The 21,854-nt window shown below is 37.9% G+C and overlaps 1 protein-coding gene across 4 annotated transcripts in view; it reads right to left on the bottom strand.

The window, feature by feature from the left end:
* LOC131040349 (uncharacterized) overlaps positions 1-21,854 on the bottom strand; it is a 50,445-nt gene that overhangs the window by 11,891 nt on the left and 16,700 nt on the right. For all 4 annotated transcript variants that reach the window (XM_057973251.1, XM_057973252.2, XM_057973253.2 and 1 more), the window contains one exon: positions 1,656-1,893. In XM_057973251.1, the coding sequence (XP_057829234.1) occupies positions 1,656-1,769 (114 nt within the window). In that variant the 5' untranslated portion in view covers positions 1,770-1,893. The remainder of the gene's footprint in view (positions 1-1,655; positions 1,894-21,854) is intronic.

Consider the following 21,854-nt stretch of genomic DNA (forward strand, 5'->3'; position numbering starts at 1 on the left):
ATAATAATCACATGAATTCTCTAAAGCTACAACCCCAATAATTAATGGGCAACAACCCAGAATAGAGTCAAAACAAGATACACGCCTTGGCAGAAACCAAAATAAACAAAACTACGAGTAGTCTCTGAGCTACAAACCACAACCCCAAAAATATAGCATGACAAAATAATCTCCCAAATTTTCATTATAATGCTTAATGGATGGAATTTCTGCAACATTTTAACATAATCACAAGTAAAAAGATAGTGGGAAAACAGTAAAAGGGTCGCCCCTGGAAAGTAAGTTAATTGTTAAAACCCTTAAAAAGAGGTATCTCAGCAAAGCATCTAAAGTATAAATGTCTTTTCTGTCCTCATGATAAAATTGAAAATTCCTGATTTTAGTATTTATTATAATTTATTATTCAAAGAAGTCAAATATAAAGATTACTAAGACTGAGTTCCTCATATCTAGAAAATCATCATGCTTCTCTGTAACAGGGCACAAAATCTCAATCAAAACATGCACCAAAAAATTTGATCAATGGCCACCAAAATGGGGTAGTTACACCTTTAAAGTAATTCACCTTGCCCCATAATTCAGGTCAGCAGCCAGCCACATGGTCCAAAATTGGTGTTGGAGTGACACTATAAAGCTCCAAAGTGTATGCCAGCCTTCCTCTATAATTACTACTCTCAAACTGGATATACAAGTGAGTATGGAACACTTTTAATTAGAGTTTTGATTTTTGTACGAGTTGACCGCGCATAGTTAAGTCATCTCAAGATGACCCCCATAAGTAGTCATTTACACTAATGATTTATTATTTCCACACATGTCAGTAATAGTTACAAGGCATGGGAACCACACACAGGTACCTCTAAGCATTAGGGATTTACAAGCCAAAATATTTTGATTTCCTTCTACATGACATCAGGAGTGTTCTTTATTCTTTCATTTGGAGTAGCATACTCTTCATGTAATAACCTTATTTCAAAGGAAATTTTAATGATCCAAGTTCCCTTTAACAGCTTGGATACCTTGGCCAAGATTACCTAGAGCATACCAAATATGCTATCAATCTGGATACGGTCACAGTAGTTTAGTGCAAACAAATTGCAAGGTTACATTATTCTAAATTTTGCTTTGGGAAAGTAGCTGCCACACACACAATTACATACTCTATAACCATTTACAACATGAACTCCAAATTTATATACAGAAACTTTTCTCTAGGAGCTATCTTATGTTTAGTCATGTTTGTAATTTCATCAGAGAATTCTAAGTAGTTGCCTCACTCACATAAAGGTATACGCCTATAGCTAAGTTCAATAAACAGCTAGATAAGGATGGCCACCTACAGATTGAAAGTTTAGCCGATAAGTTATTAGTGCCTCAAGGAAGGACTTAAAAAGTTTCTCATAAATACCAACAACTCAAAAAGAAAACAAATGCCACATAAAATGGCTTTATATCGTAGCACTCCAAAATGCTATCATTCAATCAGAACTCAGAAACTGTAACATATGCCTTAACAACTACATGCACCACATCCAAAACAAACATATTGAATTGCCAGTCTACAATATGTTCCATATTGAAGACAAATTTCATGTATAAGAAATGTGTTAGTGTGAAACAAAAAGTCAAAATACATTAAAAATCCTGGAAGTTACCTCAATGAGATTGGACCCTCGAAGGGAAACTACTTGCATTATAGTTTGGCCTGCCTGTGGTTCAAGGCAACCTTGGAGAGCTTCTTTCTTCAAGTTTTTCCTACCTCCTCTCATGATCTTGTTATAAACTCAAATAACAGCTTCCAACAATTAATGGCCGCACAAACTAACACTGCTTTCTGTTTCCTTTTAAGCCTTGACTAGCTAGCTTCTGATATACCAGTCAGCTCCGTATTCCCTACAAGTAGTTAGATCTTAGATTCATTAGGCATCATTTACCAGGAGAAGAGATTAAAATAAAAGGTCAAACTACAGTTTCTAGTTTAATTTTGAAAGGAATAACTTAAACAAAAAGTACCTATGCCATAAAAATACGTGCTACAAAAAGCAAGTGTAGATGATACCAAAACTATTAATACTAGAACCAAATACACTTTATATGCAAGATGATACCTTGCCATTGTCTCACCAAGCCTTGACTTTAATCATTATTGCTTACAGCAGCTTTTACATTTTTACTCCTGAGGCTTGAAATAAATATCTTGAAACAAAATTTAAATAATGCCTATGTTACCCATTACTGGTCACACCTGTATCAAAGTTTTATACAAGTTCAACTAAAAATGTCTGCGAAATTCAATAACATTTGTGTTTGACATTAGACCTACCTCTGCTTGCAATAACTATATTTTTATGGTTAGTTAGTTGGGTGGCAAAGGAAACCATACATGAGGTATAGCTTCCAAACCTGGAAACACTCTATCTTCACACCTCCACTGGCTACTGAGAACCTCGGCTTACAAGGGTATCCAGATTTGATCATAGAACATCAATTAAAGACCAAAGCTTAAGTGTCTCAAATAAATACTGTACAAAATCCATTTTTTAATTTCATTTTGTCAATTTACTTATCCCGTATTACATATGACAAGAATGAATCCAATTTAAAAGTTTTTACCATCTAAACATGTGATTGTTATCTAGATGTTAGGACTGAAAATATATACCAAACTTCTATAGAAATGAGCTGAATGACAGGACCAAAAATTGTGCCATCAATTAATATATTGGAATGTCAGGTCCTCTAAGTTGGCAGAAAGGCTATTCACTTACACAAATCAGAAATGCCTGTCAAAAGATGTGTTGTGATTAGACTTAGAGTAAATTATACATCTGCACAGTTATTCCATAAGGATACAGCAATCATTTTTACATGCCAGAATGTCCCTTAGCTCAGTACACAAAATTTCCAATTATTCGGTCTTTTAATTGTAGGGATAATATGATTTGTCCCTCACTTAGCACATAAAATTTCCAATTATTCGGTCTTTTAATTGTAGGGATAATATGATTTGTCCCTCACTTAGCACATTTTCAGTAAGCACGTGAGAAAAACAACCATTCTCATCTTCAACCAACAAGATTCTCTCATCTCAGCTTGGCTCATCCATCTTATTTTTCCTGTCTCATCCCGCAATATCATAACCTCAAAAGCAATCTACCACTAATAATATATTCTCACACAAACATCTACAGTCAATCTGATTGTATAGTCCCGCATTGTCATCTGGACCCTTGAACTCAGCTGAGGATTAAACTATGGAACCGGCAAGGCAGTTTACAGTCCAGCCTTCACATTTCAAGCAGATATGGACAAAGTTTGAATAGCCAATACCTTCATGTAGCTACCCTCCCAAGAAAAAGAAGACTAGACAACAGTCTTAGCAGGGCATGCTTCTCCGATTATTCTATAACATCCTTTGATGCCAGTAGAAAGGAAACAATGATCATTGTTGTTTTTATTTCAATATGTCCTCCATCATCTCTAGAAATGTTATGTGGAAAACTCAACATCTTGGGCCCCTCCAAAACCTTTGGTCCACCTTTAATCCTGAAATATTCTGCCATCAGAGTGGCTTAAAATTCTATATAAGAAGTTGCCCTGTCCATTTTTACCTGCCTTTACTGGAAAGAGGGAAATGCCAATATTTTCAGGAACAGGTCACTCAGGCTTTAGTACATCCTAATCAAATTCAAAGTGGCACTCTCTGAGCTCATCAAGGCCATAGTTCAACCTAAGCTAACAGAATCGTTCAGCAGCGAACAAAGAGATCCTCAGTTGCTAGCCTGGGATTTATATCCCCCCGATGCCATTGTGGATTGAGTAACAGAATCCCAAAGAAGGGAAGAAAGATCAATAACCCGTGGTCCACATTGGCAAAACTAAGCTTCAATAGCCCATGCTCCACACTGGCAAAACTAAGCTTCAATTAGGAAATGAGAGGTAATTCAATAATGGTAACTGAAGGAAGCATAATAGGAGAGTGAGGGAACCTTTCTCACAGATTTTATTGTTGGTATTCTCAAAGCATCAACGATAAAGGGAAGGCTATGACCCTAGTGTTGAGACTTTGATGTGAACTGCAAAATAACTTTAAAATCATTCCTGTTAAGTCCAACACCCAATTAATTACCAAGGCAATGCAGTCCAAGCACATATCTTGTATGTGTCTAAAGCAGGCATTCTCCCTAATGAGCCACTTCTCTGCTATTCGGTTCAGGAACTGCCAGCATGAGAAGTCAATGAGACTGCTGACTTCATCACCAACTTTGGAGTAGATCTCTTGTCTACAGTTCTAGACTTTCATCATTGAGAGGCCACATTGATATATGCAAGTGTCATGAAGAATGTTTTGCGTTAAATGTAGCTCATGAGGGAAACATCTAGTGCAAAAGACTAGCAGACTTCAACTGAAACTCAAAGCCAGTAAATGGGTCATAGCAGTGCCACAGGTGGCGCTCTAACAGCACATGCACAGGTGGACCTATACAGACTTGTCACAGCCATCGAGATTTGATCCACATTTCAATCTTTCTTGACTAAAGTGATAAATTGGTAAGAAAGGTCCTCCCAATCAAATTATTTCCTTCAAAAAATGTTAAGAGACCATAGGATTATTTAGTAGAGAATTTTGTTTCTGATTTGGGGAATTATATTCTTAAAATTCCAACTTGCAAGCTTGTTATTACTTAGAGAAAAAAACCATATAGTGATTTGCTTCCCGGAGTGAACAATATGGTGCAGATACATAATGGGAAAGTTACATTTACCTTAATCAATGCTGTAATCAATAGCTTGGATTACTGTCAGGTACAGATGGATGAATCCATTCATAGGATAAAGGGAGTCATGACTATGCAGATAGGTGTTGCACAGGTGGACCTATACAGACTTGTCACAGCCATCGAGATTTGATCCACATTTCAATCTTTCTTGACTAAAGTGATAAATTGGTAAGAAAGGTCCTCCCAATCAAATTATTTCCTTCAAAAAATGTTAAGAGACCATAGGATTATTTAGTAGAGAATTTTGTTTCTGATTTGGGGAATTATATTCTTAAAATTCCAACTTGCAAGCTTGTTATTACTTAGAGAAAAAAACCATATAGTGATTTGCTTCCCGGAGTGAACAATATGGTGCAGATACATAATGGGAAAGTTACATTTACCTTAATCAATGCTGTAATCAATAGCTTGGATTACTGTCAGGTACAGATGGATGAATCCATTCATAGGATAAAGGGAGTCATGACTATGCAGATAGGTGTTGCAGCAGTAAGTGTTGTAGATATGGACTCAAGTGGTGATGGTGTTTGTGGGCAGCAGAGTATCCAATGATACACCTAGCCAAGGGCTGATATGATTTCATTTTTGAGTGTGACATCATGTTCCCATAAGGAATGCTGAGGATACTTGGTTGCTATTGTTCCATTAAAGGATCAGTTTTTGACCTTTATAGCATGTTCTGGAAAGGTTTTGTAATGGAGGACAGACTCTTGGAAGTTGGAGAATGTGCAGGGCGATATGAGACATCCATATTCATGCTCTAGAGGGAGACGAAATACTATCAACTAAAGCTTTTGGCTCTATTGCAAAATCACCAGCTGCAACAGGCAGCAAAGACAAATTCTCTGAAATCGTGATGTCCCTGTTGAGATTGTCCTTGTTTCTGTAGATATAATAAACCCTAACTCCCAATAATAGTTACACAATTAATTATAAGTATGACATTAACCAAGAAATTGTAGCTTAACAGTTTATTATATAAATCAGATTTAATGCTTAGAATGTATCTCAGAAAATATATAGCTTACCTTCTTATCTTCTGTAAATCTTTGTCCAATCTGCAGTGATCTATTTTTATTTAAATAACTTTGACATGTCTTAGAGTCTGCCTAAATCAAGGGTTTTCTTCCACTAACTTGGTGATGGAAATTAAGGGGTTTTCATTCTTTAATTTCAGACATTGAGGGATTTTGTTCACAGGTTGCCGAATGGTTCATGTTTGGCAAGGGATAATAATATAATAATGTCTTCCCAATTGCCCTCACCTTATCCTTGATTGATCTTCCTTATATACCTTATCCTTTCATGAGACAAATGCATTTTGACCATTATTAAGTCTAATCCTTGCTTAATTTCAATTTTATAATATTAATTATCTTTCCTTAGGAGCTTTTATTATCCTTGGCAGCTTATGAATATGATTATATCTATTGTTATAATGTTAGGCTGGGCCATTACAATGCACCCTTCCCAAGATTGCTTGTCCTCAAGCAATCGTAAATTAGGATGCTGGAGGGTTTCCCATGTTGCAGCTTCTTCAGGAAGATCTTTCCATCAAATCAAATATTATGTCATGGTTTTATTTCTCAGCTTTCTTTCTCTAAAATTTATAATGGCCTTGGGGATTAGAATCAATTTTCCTTCATCATTCAATGGTGGTAGTTTTAACAAACGAATAGTTTGACTTCCTAAAGCTCTCCTTCTTCAAGTGGTTGTAGATGTTACTAAACATTGTGCTTCTCATGCTACTTGTCCAATCCTAAAACATCTTCCCATTCTCTTTGCTGTTATAACTTTAGGAGCTCCTCCAATAATGTCTTGTAACACTACATCTTTACCCTCTGATTTGAACCTTGATTCCATCACCTAATAATTTTGTGTAAACTCTACCACAGAGTGTAGTCATTGCACTTCTAAGACCACATCAGTTTCTACTATGCCCACAACATAGAAGTCGTCTCACATCTTGTGTCTACCAAGGGTAACCTCCAATTGTTGAATTTTCTTAGACCTCAAGCCTCTGATGTCCAAAATTATTGTGAAGTGGGATTAATTAACAAAAGGAGTAGATAATTTCCAATATAAAAATATTGGATGGTGTTGACTCCATGCATCACACTTTATTGACTGAGAGGAAAAGATTACTTTGTGATGACTGAACTTTTAGCAAGATTGGCAATCTTCTACTCAATTTCGCAGACTATATAAAGTCACAAACTTCTATCATACCATTCAACATCAACAAATTTCTAAACTATTGTACAATAAGCATCCACCTCAAAAAACTTCAGAACAGGCAGATACTTCACAATCCTCAATACATAATCTAAATTGATCTCTACTTCAGTGGTGCCCATTACGTAAGTTCACTAGCATGTGCTTTATCATGTCCAAAGCACCAATCTAAGGGTGCACCAAAACTGACTTTAGACCAACAGGTTGTATGGCATAATGCAGTGTCAATGCCACTCAACATCAAAAATTGAAATACAAGTTCAGGGTATAAAGGCTACAAAGCTTGACCTGGAATTGCCAACAAGTTCTCGTCAAAACAAAGGAACTCTTGGCATAAAACAAAAGAAACAGGTTATGTGTACTATCGAGAGGGGAGAGAATACAGCAACAAAACAAGTTTGGTTGGCATTTAGCAATTTCAAAACTACAGGAGATCAAATGTTTGGACAAGTCATGATTAAAATTAAATTAGTGTATTTCCTACTACTGACCACTTGTCAAGGAGATTAGTGCAGTCTCTGCTTTCATCACATCTATTTTTTTTCGAGAACCAGAACAAGTTTTGGATACATAAACTTTCCCCACAAAAGTTTAATGAATGTAGCTGCAATTCAAGGATTTTATTTTTCCAAGTGACATTTGTTTGTTGTGCCTCAAATTCTTACGAGATACAACATTTCTTAAATATACACAACTCTAAGCCTATAACGAGCCTGACAAGCAGTATTTTGGATACTTGCATCCTATGATAAATCTTTATTCTATCTCCACTTAATTCACAAAATACTATCTTTTCTGCTTGAAAGTATTCAATAGTAATCATCATACTGTTGGTCTAAGGTAGCAAAAAACAAAAAGTTGCATCCCTTCACCTAAAATGAAAATGGAAACATTGGTTTCCTTTCATGCCACAGAAAACCTAGGGATGGTAAGAAATATTACCATCTTTTGAGTCACAATTTGTTTTAATAAGAAGGCATTACAAATTAATCCTAGAGAAAATCTCCAGAAAAAATGAAAAGCGTTGTGTTGTACTTGAAATGGTTAAGTGGCATTTTCATAACAAGAGTCATAGCAGTTCAAAAAGTGATATCACAATATTGGATCTCCACAACTTGAAGAAATGCATATATGTTAACACATCTAGGACTAGGGCTTGTTCGTCACTATAAATGGTTTGGTCCCAGTGATGTTCACTTAACAAAAAGATGCAAAGGATGAGGAATAGGTTAATTCTGCACAAACGATAAGCTTTTTCTGAGATATCAAAGGCTTTATGCTTTTATCCTCATTTCTAATCTTTTTGTTCTTCTTCTGCTTAATAACTGAGCTTTATTGTTTTAAGAAAAAATGTCTTACAAATGATGTTGACTATGATTTAAGCCTCCCTGCTTCTTCTAATCGTGGCAGCATTTGATGATATGAACATTCACATAAATGGACTTTCTACTTCCACTTCCACCTGAAAATTAGTGGATAAAGGTCATATGCCTAATGCTTAACTGGTAGTTATGCAATTCTAATTTAATTCAGGGATAAATGTTTGTCACATAGACAATAATAATGTATTCAAGCAGTATGCTTTTGGCTTTCAACTCACTAAGAGTGTAATATTCTACCATCGATATGCTTTTGTAATGTCCCCAAATTTATATAAAGTGGCTTAACTGAGTTAATTGATTGAGTTGTCCAAAAAATTAATTTATTTTCTAACGGATGTCATATATTAATTAATTTAACTATCAAATATAGTGAAAATAAAATAAAACACTTTTTTAAATAAAATTCTCCAATATTCAAGTCGGCTTAATCTTATAGATGTTTCCTGGAGCTCTTTATAAGGAGGCTGACTGGGAGAAGTAAAGCATGCTTTTGATTTGATATGATGGTTTATCAGAAGCTGAGGGCAGAAACCTTCAGTTGATTAAACCCTAACTCTTCCTCGGAGTGGAATCGTGATGGAGTCTACATTTATGCCAAGAGATATCATTATGGGAGTCAATAGGCTAATTTTTGAATTATAATATTGCAGTGAGTTTTAATATATGTGGCTATTTCAATATTGGTGATTTATATTATATAGTCAAGGCACATATTGTTATTAAGAACAATTCAAATAATGATTATTTATTTCTGAGTGTGATATCAGCAAAAATATTGGTGGGTCCAATTTATTATTCGTCTCTATTGTAAGTATTGGTGCAAGGTGTGCTAAGGTCCTTGGTTTCGGCCAACTCCTTGTGGCTTCAATCTTCTCATCAATACTGACACCTTGAGCACTAATTTTGTCTCCCACATATAAAATTTCCTCGAATCCAAATTCACACTTGGATAATTTGGCAAATAATGATTGCTGTTCAAGTATGCCCAGCACTTCACCTGTGTCTTAGATGTTCCTCTTAAGTTTTGTTATAGATTAAAATATCATCAAAGAAGACTAACAGAAATTTCCTTAGTTGATTCCTGAAAATGTGGTTCATACATGATTGGAAAGTAACAAAGGCGTTTGTTAGTCCAAAAGGTAAGACCAAAAGCTCAAAGTGTCCAAAATAGCATCTAAAAATTGTTTTGGGGACATCTTTTCTCAACCTAATATGATGGTATCCTGTACATAGGTCAATTTTTGAGCAGTAAACTGCTCCATGAAGTTCATTGATTAGTTCATCAACTCTAGGAATGGGATAACGGTTCTTTATGGTTTTCTTGTTCAAAGCTCTATAATCTATGCACATTCTCATAGTGTTGTCCTTTTTTACTAGCACCATAGAGGAAGCAAAGGGAGTAGAACTAGTCTAAATGTGACCCAATTCAAGAAGCTCTTTAATAGTTTTCTCTATTTCATCTTTGAACTTTCACGGGTGCCTATAAGGTGTAGTGATTACGGGCCTGGCCCCTTCTTCAAGTTCTATGGTATGTTCAAAACCTCTCCCAAATACATTCTTGTGTTTCTTTAACATTGATTGGATATCAATGTGTATAGTTTTCCCTTGAGAAGAGGTTTTGTCAAGAATCATGCATTGAGCAGCCCATTCCCCTTGTCCATGTCTGAAGACTCTTTTCCATCCTCTTGCATGAAACTGCTCTTGGTGATCCATCAGCTTGCCCTCGTAAAAGGACTTCTTGCCCATTATGTTTAAAACAATGTTCTAATTTTGGGAAGTCTAGGTAGAGACATCCCAAAGAGTGCAACCATGGGGTGCCAAAGATTACATCAGTATCTCCCAAATTTACAACATAAAGATCTTCTTGGGTTGGATGCTTTACCAAGGTGATGCATAGTTGTGGAATTTTTTTCGTACATGGGGAAGTGGAACCATCAGCCAAGGCTACTTTAAAGCCCTTAAAATCCTTTGTTTCTAATTTCATTTTTGCAACCAGGCCCTCATCAATAAAGTTGTGGGTTGCCCCACTATCCACAAGGGTGGTTACTTTTTGTCCCTTTATAAAACTTCTAATTTGGAAAGGATTATGCTTGGATTCTCTAGAGATGGCAGCTAGGGTTCCATGTTCTTCTTCATTGCATCTTATTTTCTTACTTGGGTTATCCTTTTCCTCTTCCCACTCTTCTTCATCGAGCATTGCCTCTATATTACGTGCTTGGCTTCTTTTTCCACGTGTCCTGGCCCCCATTTTTCCTTGCACTCGTAGCACAATTTTTTATTTTTAAGGTCTCCTTGTTGCCTTTTAAGGTCTTCTCGATTACAAACATGCCCATACTTTCACTTTTCCTTACAATGGAAACGTAATTTTCCTTCTTGAAGTTCTTCGAGGTCATTTCTAGGAGAAAATTCCTTTTGATGCCAATTTTTTTATACAGGGGTTTAGTATGTGTGTTTGATGTTATAGATTCTTTGGGTAGGGTGGTAGGGTTTATCTTTTGATGAAGTGGTTTCCAACCTTGATGCTTTTTGAAATGAATCTTCAAGTGTTGTACAATCAAGGACACTTACCAAACCTTGGATTGATTCCTTTAACCCTTCAATGAATAGGTATGTTAGTCTACTTTCCTAAACCCAAGGTACCATGACTGAAATTTTTTGGAACTCCATTACATAGTGCTCTATAATTCCTTGTTTCAATTGTGCTATTTCCTTTTCAGTATCTTTTAGGATGCTTTGATCATATATTTTGATAAACCTGTAGATGAACTCATCATAAGTTATTATGTTTAGGTGACATTGGGTAATAAGGCCATGATGCCACCAATCATGGGCAGTTCCTTCCAAGTGTAGTATTGTGAATTTAATAGCATCTTCCTTTGTCATGGGACTAAGTGAGAGATAGTTGTCCATCTTTTGGACCCATCAATGCACCGCGACTCTTCCAAATCCATCAAAGTTGGGAAAGGTCATTTTACTTACCCTTTGTCTTAAATCTTTGTTGGGTTGTCTTCTTCCCCTACTAGGGGTATTTTGTGTTTTAGCCTCATAATAATCCTTAAAGGAAACATTTCTCCTAACTTGGTGATCTAGTCTTGAATATGCTTCAGTAATTTCGTCAACATTATTAATGGGTGGATTGTTTCTTTCTTCCTGTATTGTGTGTTCTCCCCTATGAAAGGTCTTGTTAATCTAGGGGTTGATCCCCTTGGTGGTATGTTGTCATTTTTTGGATGATAAGAGTTTAAATCCCTTCTATTTGTTTGATTGGTTCTAAGGGTATTAATTGTTTTATTTAAATTTTGTAGGGTTTGGAGGAGGGTTCGAGTTGTTCTTTCATTGTGTTCCATGAAGGCCCTCATTTCATATTCTAATTATTCACCCATTTTATTTCTTCAACTGGGGTTATTATTTGTTGTAAGTCGTCTCCTTTCCCTCTCCAATGCACTTTGAGCTCTTTGGCTTAGTTGCATCAACAATCTTTCATCTTGTAGGCTGGCAGGAATGATGCTTTGATACCAATTGTAATGTTCCCTCTTGGGAGATTTCCTACCTGTTGTGACCATTTCACACATCGCCCCATCGCAAATGGGGACCCCCTCTTTTCGCTTGTTTTCGTTCGTTTTTGCTTTCGTTTTTAGGATTTTGTTAGTCAGTTAGTCGTCTGGATTTAGGGCCAAGCCTTAGGGTTTTTTTAATTTTGCCTTTTCAAGCCAAAATCCAGTCGTTTTTGAGAGCTTTCGAGCTTCCTTTTCTAGGATGCAAATTTTGAATGCAATGAATTCGCCAAAATGGTCTAATTTTCAATAGGAATGTTAATGCAGAGCTTAAATTTGTCTAAGTGTTGACAGTCAATGTGAATTTTTGTCCGATTGAATATTTTGACCAAATTTTGACTTTTTTTTATTTTTATCCTAGGCATTGGAATTGATTTGTTTTCGCCTCGTGAAGTGTTAAAATGTGAAAAATCATGTTATTTTGGCCTGTAGGAGCAAAATCGCTCCTGTCCCTCAGTGAAGGACGGGAGCTCATTTTCAAATATCTCATCATCCCTGCAGAGTCCAGACAAATTTCAAGTTGGAAGTGATGGAGAACGGCGATATCTTTCCATTGAATATAAATTGAAGATTTTCATGAGCACAGAAATGCCTCCAGGAGGAAAATCGCTCCTGTCCCTCAGTGAAGGACCGGAGCTACAATTCAAATTTCGCCTTGTCCTTGCAAGATTTCGAAGACTTAATGATTTGAGGATGTCCAAAGGAAGATGCTTTGCCAAATGAATATAATTTGAGATGCAAAAACGAAGGAGAATGACCTATATTGACCAAATCGCTCCTGTCCCTCTCCAAGGGACTAGGGCGAGGTACCTTGTGGCTCTCGTCCCTCTCCCAGGGACCAGAGCGATTTCCTTCATTAGACAGAATCCAGGCAAATGTCAAGACAAGTGTACGTTCAAAAGCAAGGAAGAACATGAGATGGACGCATTGAATACAAAATGAAGATTTTTTGGACGTCCACAAAGGTCCTAAATGTCTAGTTCGCTCCTGTCCCTCAGGAAGGGACCAGAGCGATTTTTGATATAATTGATTTTCTTGCAAAATTACAAACAATGTCAAGGCATGAACGAATGGAGTGAAGAAAGACGAATCCGTTGAATATAGACTTGGAACCTGGCAAGGTGAGATAAAGGCTACAGAAGGAGGATCGCTCCTGTCCCTCTCCAAGGGACCAGGGCGATACAATGGTGATGTTACTTCCTATGCAAGTTCAAGACGATCCAAGTTAAGTCAAGGTGGCGAGGGACACTTCAAGACTTTTTTAGCAAGCACAAACATTAAAAGGTCGTCGCAATGATGAAATTCGCATCCTAGGACATAGATCGCTCCTGTCCCTCTCCAAGGGACCAGGGCGATGTTAGATGCATTGGTCATTTTGTGCAATATTTACGTAAGGACAAGACTTCGCAATGTTTTAGAAGGTCCAAGGCATCGTATGAAGATAATTCGCAAGGGTTTTCAACGTCCAAACATCGCCAATCAAGGTGAAAAGCTCCCATCGCTCCTGTCCTTTGGACAAGGACCAGGGCGATCTTATCAAAGCACGCATATTCCTTCAAGATCAAAGCAAAGAGAGGTTAGGAAGAGCGAAGGACGGCGTCTAGAGGACATTGCAAAGGAGATCAAAGTGTAAAGTTGCCAAGGTCAAGGAAAAGGACATGGATCGCTCCTGTCCCTCTCCTAGGGACAAGGGCGATGATCCCTTTAATACACCCAAAACTTCATGCGAGCAAATGGAATAAGCGCAAAAGACACGAACAAAGGATGTTATTCGCCAACAATAAAAGATCGAAGTTAAAAGATGCAAGATGGACGTAGAAACAAGAAGATCGCTCCTGTCCTTTGGACAAGGACCAGGGCGATGTACACTCAAAAGGCACTTAAGCACACATGCAAGATGATCAAATGCGAAGAACCTATCAAGATGATCGATTTTTAACGTGGAGATGAAGGAGTTGATCGTGAAAAAATGCAAAATCAGGACAAAAATGTTGAATCGCTCCTGTCCCTCTCCAAGGGACCAGAGCGATGAGGTACGTCCCTTTGTCTTCCAATTTTGGCGCCAAATAAACAAATTTAAATTTCCTTAAATGCTAAATCGATTAAAAAATTGAGAATCCATTTTTATTTAGCATTTAATATGGCGTTATCTTTTATTAATTATTTTTTGCCTTTATCGAAATTCACATTTAAAAAACGCAAGGCATTAATAATTAATTAATTAATTAATAAAAATCGATTTGGAGCGCTCAATTAAGCAAGTCGGCCTTGTTATTTTATTGCAAATCATTTAAAATCATTTTTAAAAATGGTTTTATTTATCAAGTCGGCCTAGGGGATGAAAAGGTGTGAGCGCTATATATATAAGGGGAGTGAAATGTTCATTTTCACATCATTATTTTTATCCTTCATACGATATTGAGGAGAGACGAATATAGTGCGAAGTGTGTTCGAAGGTGGTGCGAATTCAAACCAAGGGTGACGCTTAGTTATCAAAAGGTGGTGCGAATTTGAAGACCACACCAAATGTGAACTTGAGGATACATTAAGGCGAATTTGCTAAAGACTTGGAGGATTTGTTTGAGCGATTTGTCAAGGGCGAATTTGAAGATCCATTTAAGACAAGGTCAAAGGCGATACTTGAAGATCACGTTCACTCCAAAGGTGGCGAAGTCGATTTTGAGGAGACCACGTTGAAGACTACTTTATTCCTCCAATTTTGCCTAGGCGAATTTTGTTTTTGCATTCTAGAGTTAGCTCCCTATCGAGGTATGGCGATTTAATTATTATTGCTTTATTCATTCATCGTCGTATTTCAAATTTTGAAATTTTGAATTTTGAATTTCTCAGCTCAATCGTTGTTTTTTAGGAAATGATAACTCTAGAGACTTATCATGAGGTTTCCTAAAAACCTTATCTCTCTAATCAACGTTATTTATTGCAAAATCTATTTCTTATAATGAAATGTTGTGTAGGTATGGCGACCCCAAAGGCGGGAGCATCCACCAGCCGCTCGGCTCTCATGAAAGAAGATCAGAAGACCGAAGAAGTGGAGACCAAGATCGTATCGAAGTGGAGCAACATTGGAGATACCAACTTGGGGAACTTTAGCACGAAGAAGTTCCGAGAGGTCCCTTACATCGGCAAGCCATCACCTGTCGCCCGGAGAATAATAGAGAGTGGCATCATCAAGGCGGCCGGTTTTCCTCCAGCTATTCAGTGCCACGAGTTGATGATCGAGTGTGCCCGTCACTATAATCCACAGTCCAGGACAATTGTGTCCAATGAGGGAAACACTTTGGTGTACCTTTCAGAGGAAGCCATAAGTGAAGCTTTCCATCTTCCAGAGCACAGGGACATGATATACAAGAGCATTGAAGGAGCCAGATCAATGTACGATGATGATCCAGATGCTTGCCTAAGCATAATTAACAAGAACTGGCTACTTAAGAGTCGTCCCCGTCTGAGCAAAGTACCGAACACACCGCACAGGATTGATTTCTAGGAGGAGTACAGAGATTTGATTACCATGCTCAACAGAGTTACAGGAGCACCTCATGCCTTCTATTTTGAGAAATGGATGTTTTACTTCATCCAGGTGATTGTTCAAGGAAAGGGCACAATACATTGGGCTAGGATAATTAGCCATTGCTTAGACGTACAGTTGAGGAGACTCAGGGCTACTAAGTCCTTCCACATGAGTTCATACGTCATCTATGCTTTGATCAGGAGCGTTGAGTACGCAGGACTACCTCACAGAGGAGTGATTGGAAGAGGACCCGGCGAGGTCAGAGCTTGTGAATCCTATACCTACTTGCATCATCCACCAGGGAAAAACTACAAGTTAGTCAATGATACTTTCACGATGAACATCACAAGGACGTTGCAAGGTGGAATTCACAACAGATTATCTCAGGATGCCCAGGAGTTCATCAAGAGGTACGGTGCTTGGTTCATTCAGTTTCCCAAGTTCACTTACATTAGAGTGCATGGATGTCCTTTACCTCCATACATGTTGCCGAGGTACCCGACAGACAGAATTGTGTTACTTGAAGTAACAAGGCAGTTGGCAGCATATGTGAAGGCATTCAGACACAGGCATCAGAATGGAGTCCAGGTACCTATTATTTTGGGTAATTCAGTTGAGGTATGTCCTAATGTCTTAGCCATGGATGACGCAGAGAAGGAGTTAGCCTTGTATTCTTTTTCATCTTTTGCTTGGAGAGAGAGCTTTGATCCATATGGACATTTAGAGGAGACGGTCGGTAGAAGATTTAGACATGAGCACCAAATTGAAGATTTTATGATGAATCTCCTAGATGATCTCGAAGTGAAACGAAAGATACATTCTAGATTGCCTTTGGATTTCATCAGGAAATGTAGGATTTACAGAGTGGCCGACCAAGCTCAGGACAACGACAGGCACATCCAGTCTTCCTATGATAGAGAAAGCAAAACAATAAGGTTGGATTGGAATGAGCCCGAGGCCGTGGATTTAGATGATTTAATGGCACCAGTTTTGTCTTGTACTCGCAGATGGGTAGACGTTCAGCATCAGAAGTTGAGAGAACAAGGCATAGCTATGTCTTTTACTTTGGAAGAAAAGCCAGCCGAAGGTGGAGCAAGTGTTAGTGAAGGCAATCCTAATCCTAGGAATTCAGGTGAAGGTAACCTTCGATGTGCCAGTGAGGGCAATCTCCATTCGAGAGGTTCGAAGAGAAAAGAAAGATCAGAGAAGAAAGAGTCTTCCAAGAAAAAGCAAGGTGCCAACAAAGATCAAACACCGGGTACTTCTTCTAGACCAGAGAATAGAACAGTTCGAGTGGAAGAGTCCATGGAGTCGATGGTACAGAATGACAGACAGGAGGAAGGACAGGCACAGCATGTTTCATCAGATGGATCTCTTCAAGACTATGATTTAGATAATGATAATGAAATGACATCTCCTCTCAGACAAGAAGAAATAGTACATAAAGAAATTCAAGTTCAAGAGACAAGATCAAATATCCCAGATTGGTTGAAGGAAAGATTGACTAAGGTGATCGTAATTGAGGACGAGGACAGTGCAATTGATTTAGAGAGCCTTGTTGGACGTTCACATGTGATAACAAAGAAGAAGAAGGCTACAAAGATGTCCAAGATGATTCGAGATGAGACTGGATTCAGAAAACTGCAGATAGCTACACCGGTAGCAGATAAATATGAGGGTGAGATCCTAGCAGAGGATTATGATATACAGACTTTTGAGTTAGGACCATCCACAGCAGAGCAGACTTTAGATGATGCCACCGACACATTTGAGGCATTGAAGGACAAGTTTAGAGAAGAAGTGGAAAAGAATAGAAAGCTTGAGAGAGAGGTCGGTGCATGGAGGACATATTTCAGTCACATCAATGAAACTTTGGGACGTCAGGATCCAGTTAGGTCACCAGTGCAGGCATTGCCCCTTCAATCGATCAATGAAGCAGAAAGATTCAGGAACCTGGTCCAGCGTACATGTAGTTGGATGGATAGATCTCATACAGTGGCCATAGAATTTGTTACAAGGACGTCGAAGATCATTCATCAGGCTATCCAAGTTCTTGAGATAATCCACAGATTGATGGCAACAGTAGCTGCATTTGCCCATACCAAGGACGTTGTCATTCCTGTCTTGAAAGTAATAAGACATACATCCAGAAGAATTTTAGCGCAGGAGAGGATCTTGGAAGGTGATTCTCACAGTTTGTTTCAGTGGTCAACCTTACTCCGTATAAAGAGTGTTCTCTTCGAGGACATCAGTGTTAGATGTGGTCAAGTTGAGGAGGTGATCAATCCGATCCAGGACAGAGTATTTGAGGTACTTCGTACCATTCTTGGCAGAAGGATCGAGGTCGAGACAGATGTGGACATACAAGAATTTGAGGATAGAATCAAGATCATCTTTCGCAAGGACGCAGATGTTACAGATGAGCAGTATGATCAGATGTATGCCACCATGCTCCTGATTGATAGAACGAAGGAACTTGAACCTACTTGGGACGCAGCTCTTCTAGATGCATTCGATCAGGTCATCCACTTAGAAGAGAGTATCAAGAATCTTCCCGAGATTCCAATCACAGAAATCGAAGGAATCGTGACAAAATTCATTGCATATGCTAAGAAAGAGAATTGGAAAGGGAATAAGATTCTAGATGAAAGGTTGTTACAGATGACATGACATCTTATTTCTCATTGGTTGATACCTCCTAGATTTTTGTGCCAAATTTAATATTTGGCTATGTATTTAATATTGTTCAGTAAAAAGGAGGTCATTTGTAACAAACCCTAATTAGGGTTTAGGTGTCATGATCTTGTCCGTTGATTTACTTTCAATCTGGACCTTTCATTGTAACTAGGGATGCTATTTATACCCCCATTTTTCATTTCATTATATAATAGTTAATAGTCGAATAGTCAGATAAGAGTGAAATAGAGAGATTAGAGTTAGAAGCAATTTTTATTTTGTAGCAAGATTGAGTCTTGAAGAGAGAAATTCAAGCAATTGTTGTATATGATGACTTGGAAATCAATAAAATATTGAAGTTATGGTGTTTTGTTGCAAATTTCTTAAGTTATCTTCATGGTTGTTGGATGTACTTGAATCACGCTCAATCAAAGTAGTTTGTTAATTTGAAAGACTAAGTGTGAGATTTGATATTTGGTGGGATTCGCAATCCAAACCACTAGCTTCTTGCTGATTGTAGGAACGCCTTGCGTGGTCGACTGGAGAACATTTTGAGTCCTTAACCTTCAAGCATTTTCGTATCTAGGATATGTACCTTCGTAGTAGTGTCCTTGGTCTTTGATGCATTGAACATCATTATTACCTTAGAAGATCGCACTAATTTCAATTGAGTTGTTATCTTATGGCAAAATTGAAGTTGGTTGAGTCTTGCCAAATCTCATTCATGCTAAGTCGTTCATAGGGTTAGGCTAGATTAGACTTCCTTAAACCCTGTCCTTTTGCTATTTTTGAAAGTTCCTTTTTAGTTTAGTAGAATCTTCGAGCCTTTGGAATCCGTAAGACGCCTTGGAGGAAACAGCAAATCACATCATACCACTAAAAAGCTTGTCCACACGTGGAGACCCCACTAAAAGAACCTTGGAGTCCATCTAACTGATCCTTTTTGCAGATCTTCAGCAGTTAGAGACTATTTTCTCAAGAGAGGATAAGATGCCTATTGGTATTTTATTCTGTGTATGATTGTGTATAAAATACACGTCAACACTACCTTTGCCCAAAAAATCAAAAAAATTCAAGGCAAACTTGCTAGTTAACAATTTCCTTTCCAACATAAACTATAGTGTAAAACCTGCAATAATGTTAGCCAATATTTGAAATGTAATTCATAAGACCAATTAGGGATCTGATAGTATACAAATGTTCACATATAATCATTTGCAATATCCCTTAATTTAAATAGCATTCCATAATTAAATCATATAATGTCCACTGAACTTAAAAGTGAATAAGCAATTAACATCACATACTTAAATCTACAATTCATTTCTAGAATTCAACCATAATAGGGGTTGATGGAGGGGAGCACTATGGGGTGCCCAAAACATCCCCCACACTAAGCCCAAGAGCAAGATACAACACCCCTTGGCCCACAAGTGGCAAGCACCTCATCCATCCAACATGTGGTGGTCTACTTAGTGGGGGAGCCCATCTATGCCCTCCTTAATCATGTCACCTTATTAACCCACCTATGATTGTGTCTATTCTTAATTCATTTCCCGCAATCAACTATTGTAGAGGTTGGAGAGGAAATCGCAATAGGGCACCCAGAAGATTCCTCTTATCTAAGCCCAAGGGCAAGATACAACACCCCTTGGCCCACAAGTGGTAGTAAATTTGTGCCTCCAACATGGGGTGGTCTACTTAGAAAGGGATCCCATCTCTGCTCTCCCTCCTTGTATTTCCTAATCCTAACTAACCTCGAGATGATTGTTTGTAGGAGAATAAGTAACTTAATGAATAAGTTATGAATAAGTTTGAATAGCATTTCATATTATTGCCTATACCAAAATATATGTATTAAATATACTATCATATTGCATACCACAATATTTGCTATCACACCAGATTGCTGTATGAAAATGCAGGTTACTTATATCAGAGATGATCTGATCCAAATTCCTTGGTTTCTTGATGCCTTACTTGAAACGCTGATCTGGTTTTTATAACCCTCAAGAGGGAGTGAAGGGTTGTGTCTTTTATTTGGTCACAACCCTTTTAGAAGTGGCATCTTGTCTTGCTGCCCTTTCATTAATGAATCGATGCAATTAATTATGTTTAGTGTAGTACTCGATGCCCCTTGATTAACTTGTAGTTTATATAACCTTAGTCGGCCCCTCATGCATTGGTTGTTCAATGAATCTTGGTCAATTAGTCTTAGTCGACCCTTCTACTTCTGATCTTATCTCTTAAATCTTTAATCTAAGTTGCAGAGTTCGCTGGTCTGAGGGCCTAGTACTGGTCTGGTTCGGTTTAGGTACTGATCCGGTTCGCCTATGGGTTCGACCATGGTTCATGCCTGGGCAAGCCGGTTTGTCTGGGAAGAACCCAAGGCGAACCAGGATGCATGGGTGCCCAAAAACATTTGTTTTTTTGCAATCTGCCACTTGAAATCTATTGGTAACACAAAATCTTACAAATATGTCTCTGACTTGACTGATAGCATTAAATTTGTGGTGAGGATTGGATTGTAAAGGATGCATGCATAATCATGTTCAAGTGCAAACTGCCTATTTAAGTTACAAAACACACAGTTTGATCAAGGTGTTGGGTACCATTAACATGCACCCTTATACAAAAACAACCTTATTGCTCCTTACCACAGGGTTTATAGTTAATCTTGTATACCCTCATTCCTCCAAAAGCAAATAACATGTTTTCGGCTTTGCCTTACTATATAACAAAAAGTGACAGAGGAGACTCCAAAATGTTAAAAGAGTACCACCAAGGGCTTTAAAATATCCTCAAGATCCCAAACTGGAGCATTATTAATCAATGTGAATGGGCATCAATCTACCGGTACAATGATCAGAGAACTACATTGGGGTGAAGAACATTCAAATCAGAATGGTAGTGCCAGATGACCATAGAAAAGGCTGTAACACAAGGCATAGGAGGTGTCAACACAAGTTAATCCTATACTTGAACTCGATATTATTATCTAGATATTGAAATTGTTGTATATAATGCTATGATGGTATGATCATGATGCTATGATTACAAGTTTATGGTGGTTTTGTTGTTTATATGATGCTATGTGACATTCTAATCTTAAGTCATGCTTATAGGCTCAATATATATATAATTTTTACATTTCTTTTGTACTACAAACCCAAACCCCTTTTCAAAATTTTGCCGTACCAACAAACTGGGTTCTCTAACCCAAACCTGAACCCATATCTGAACCGGCAACTTAGTCTTTAATCAATATAAATACCACAAAGTGACCTTTAAAGGCTGCAATTTCATCTTGTAAAGGTTATCTCTTCCCTTGAATCTTTTGTAATGATCGTCTGGGTGTTGGCTTAGTGCTTCCTAATTTGGGCTTCACTATTATAAAAATTGTGAAGTCTTACTGGTAAGACAATTTTTCCAACAATAGAAATCAATTTCTGGCTTTATTTATTGTGTTATTCCCTTCTTGCTTATGGAAGTGAGAGTGTTTATGGTGGGAACATGAAAACAATTCTGAGTCCTCTTCGTCGACTGAAGAGCACTCCAAGTTGTGGCAAGAAGGAAAGGTTTTGGATGCCCCTGGGCTATCCTTTGAGGTCAAGGTGCATGTTCGGTTGCACCCTCCTCCTAGTGAGAAGGTGATGGAAACCACCCTCCTCCTAGTGAGAAGGTGATGGAAACCACT

Source organism: Cryptomeria japonica, chromosome 1, assembly GCF_030272615.1.
Source record: "Cryptomeria japonica chromosome 1, Sugi_1.0, whole genome shotgun sequence".
Classification (NCBI taxonomy): domain Eukaryota; kingdom Viridiplantae; phylum Streptophyta; class Pinopsida; order Cupressales; family Cupressaceae; genus Cryptomeria; species Cryptomeria japonica.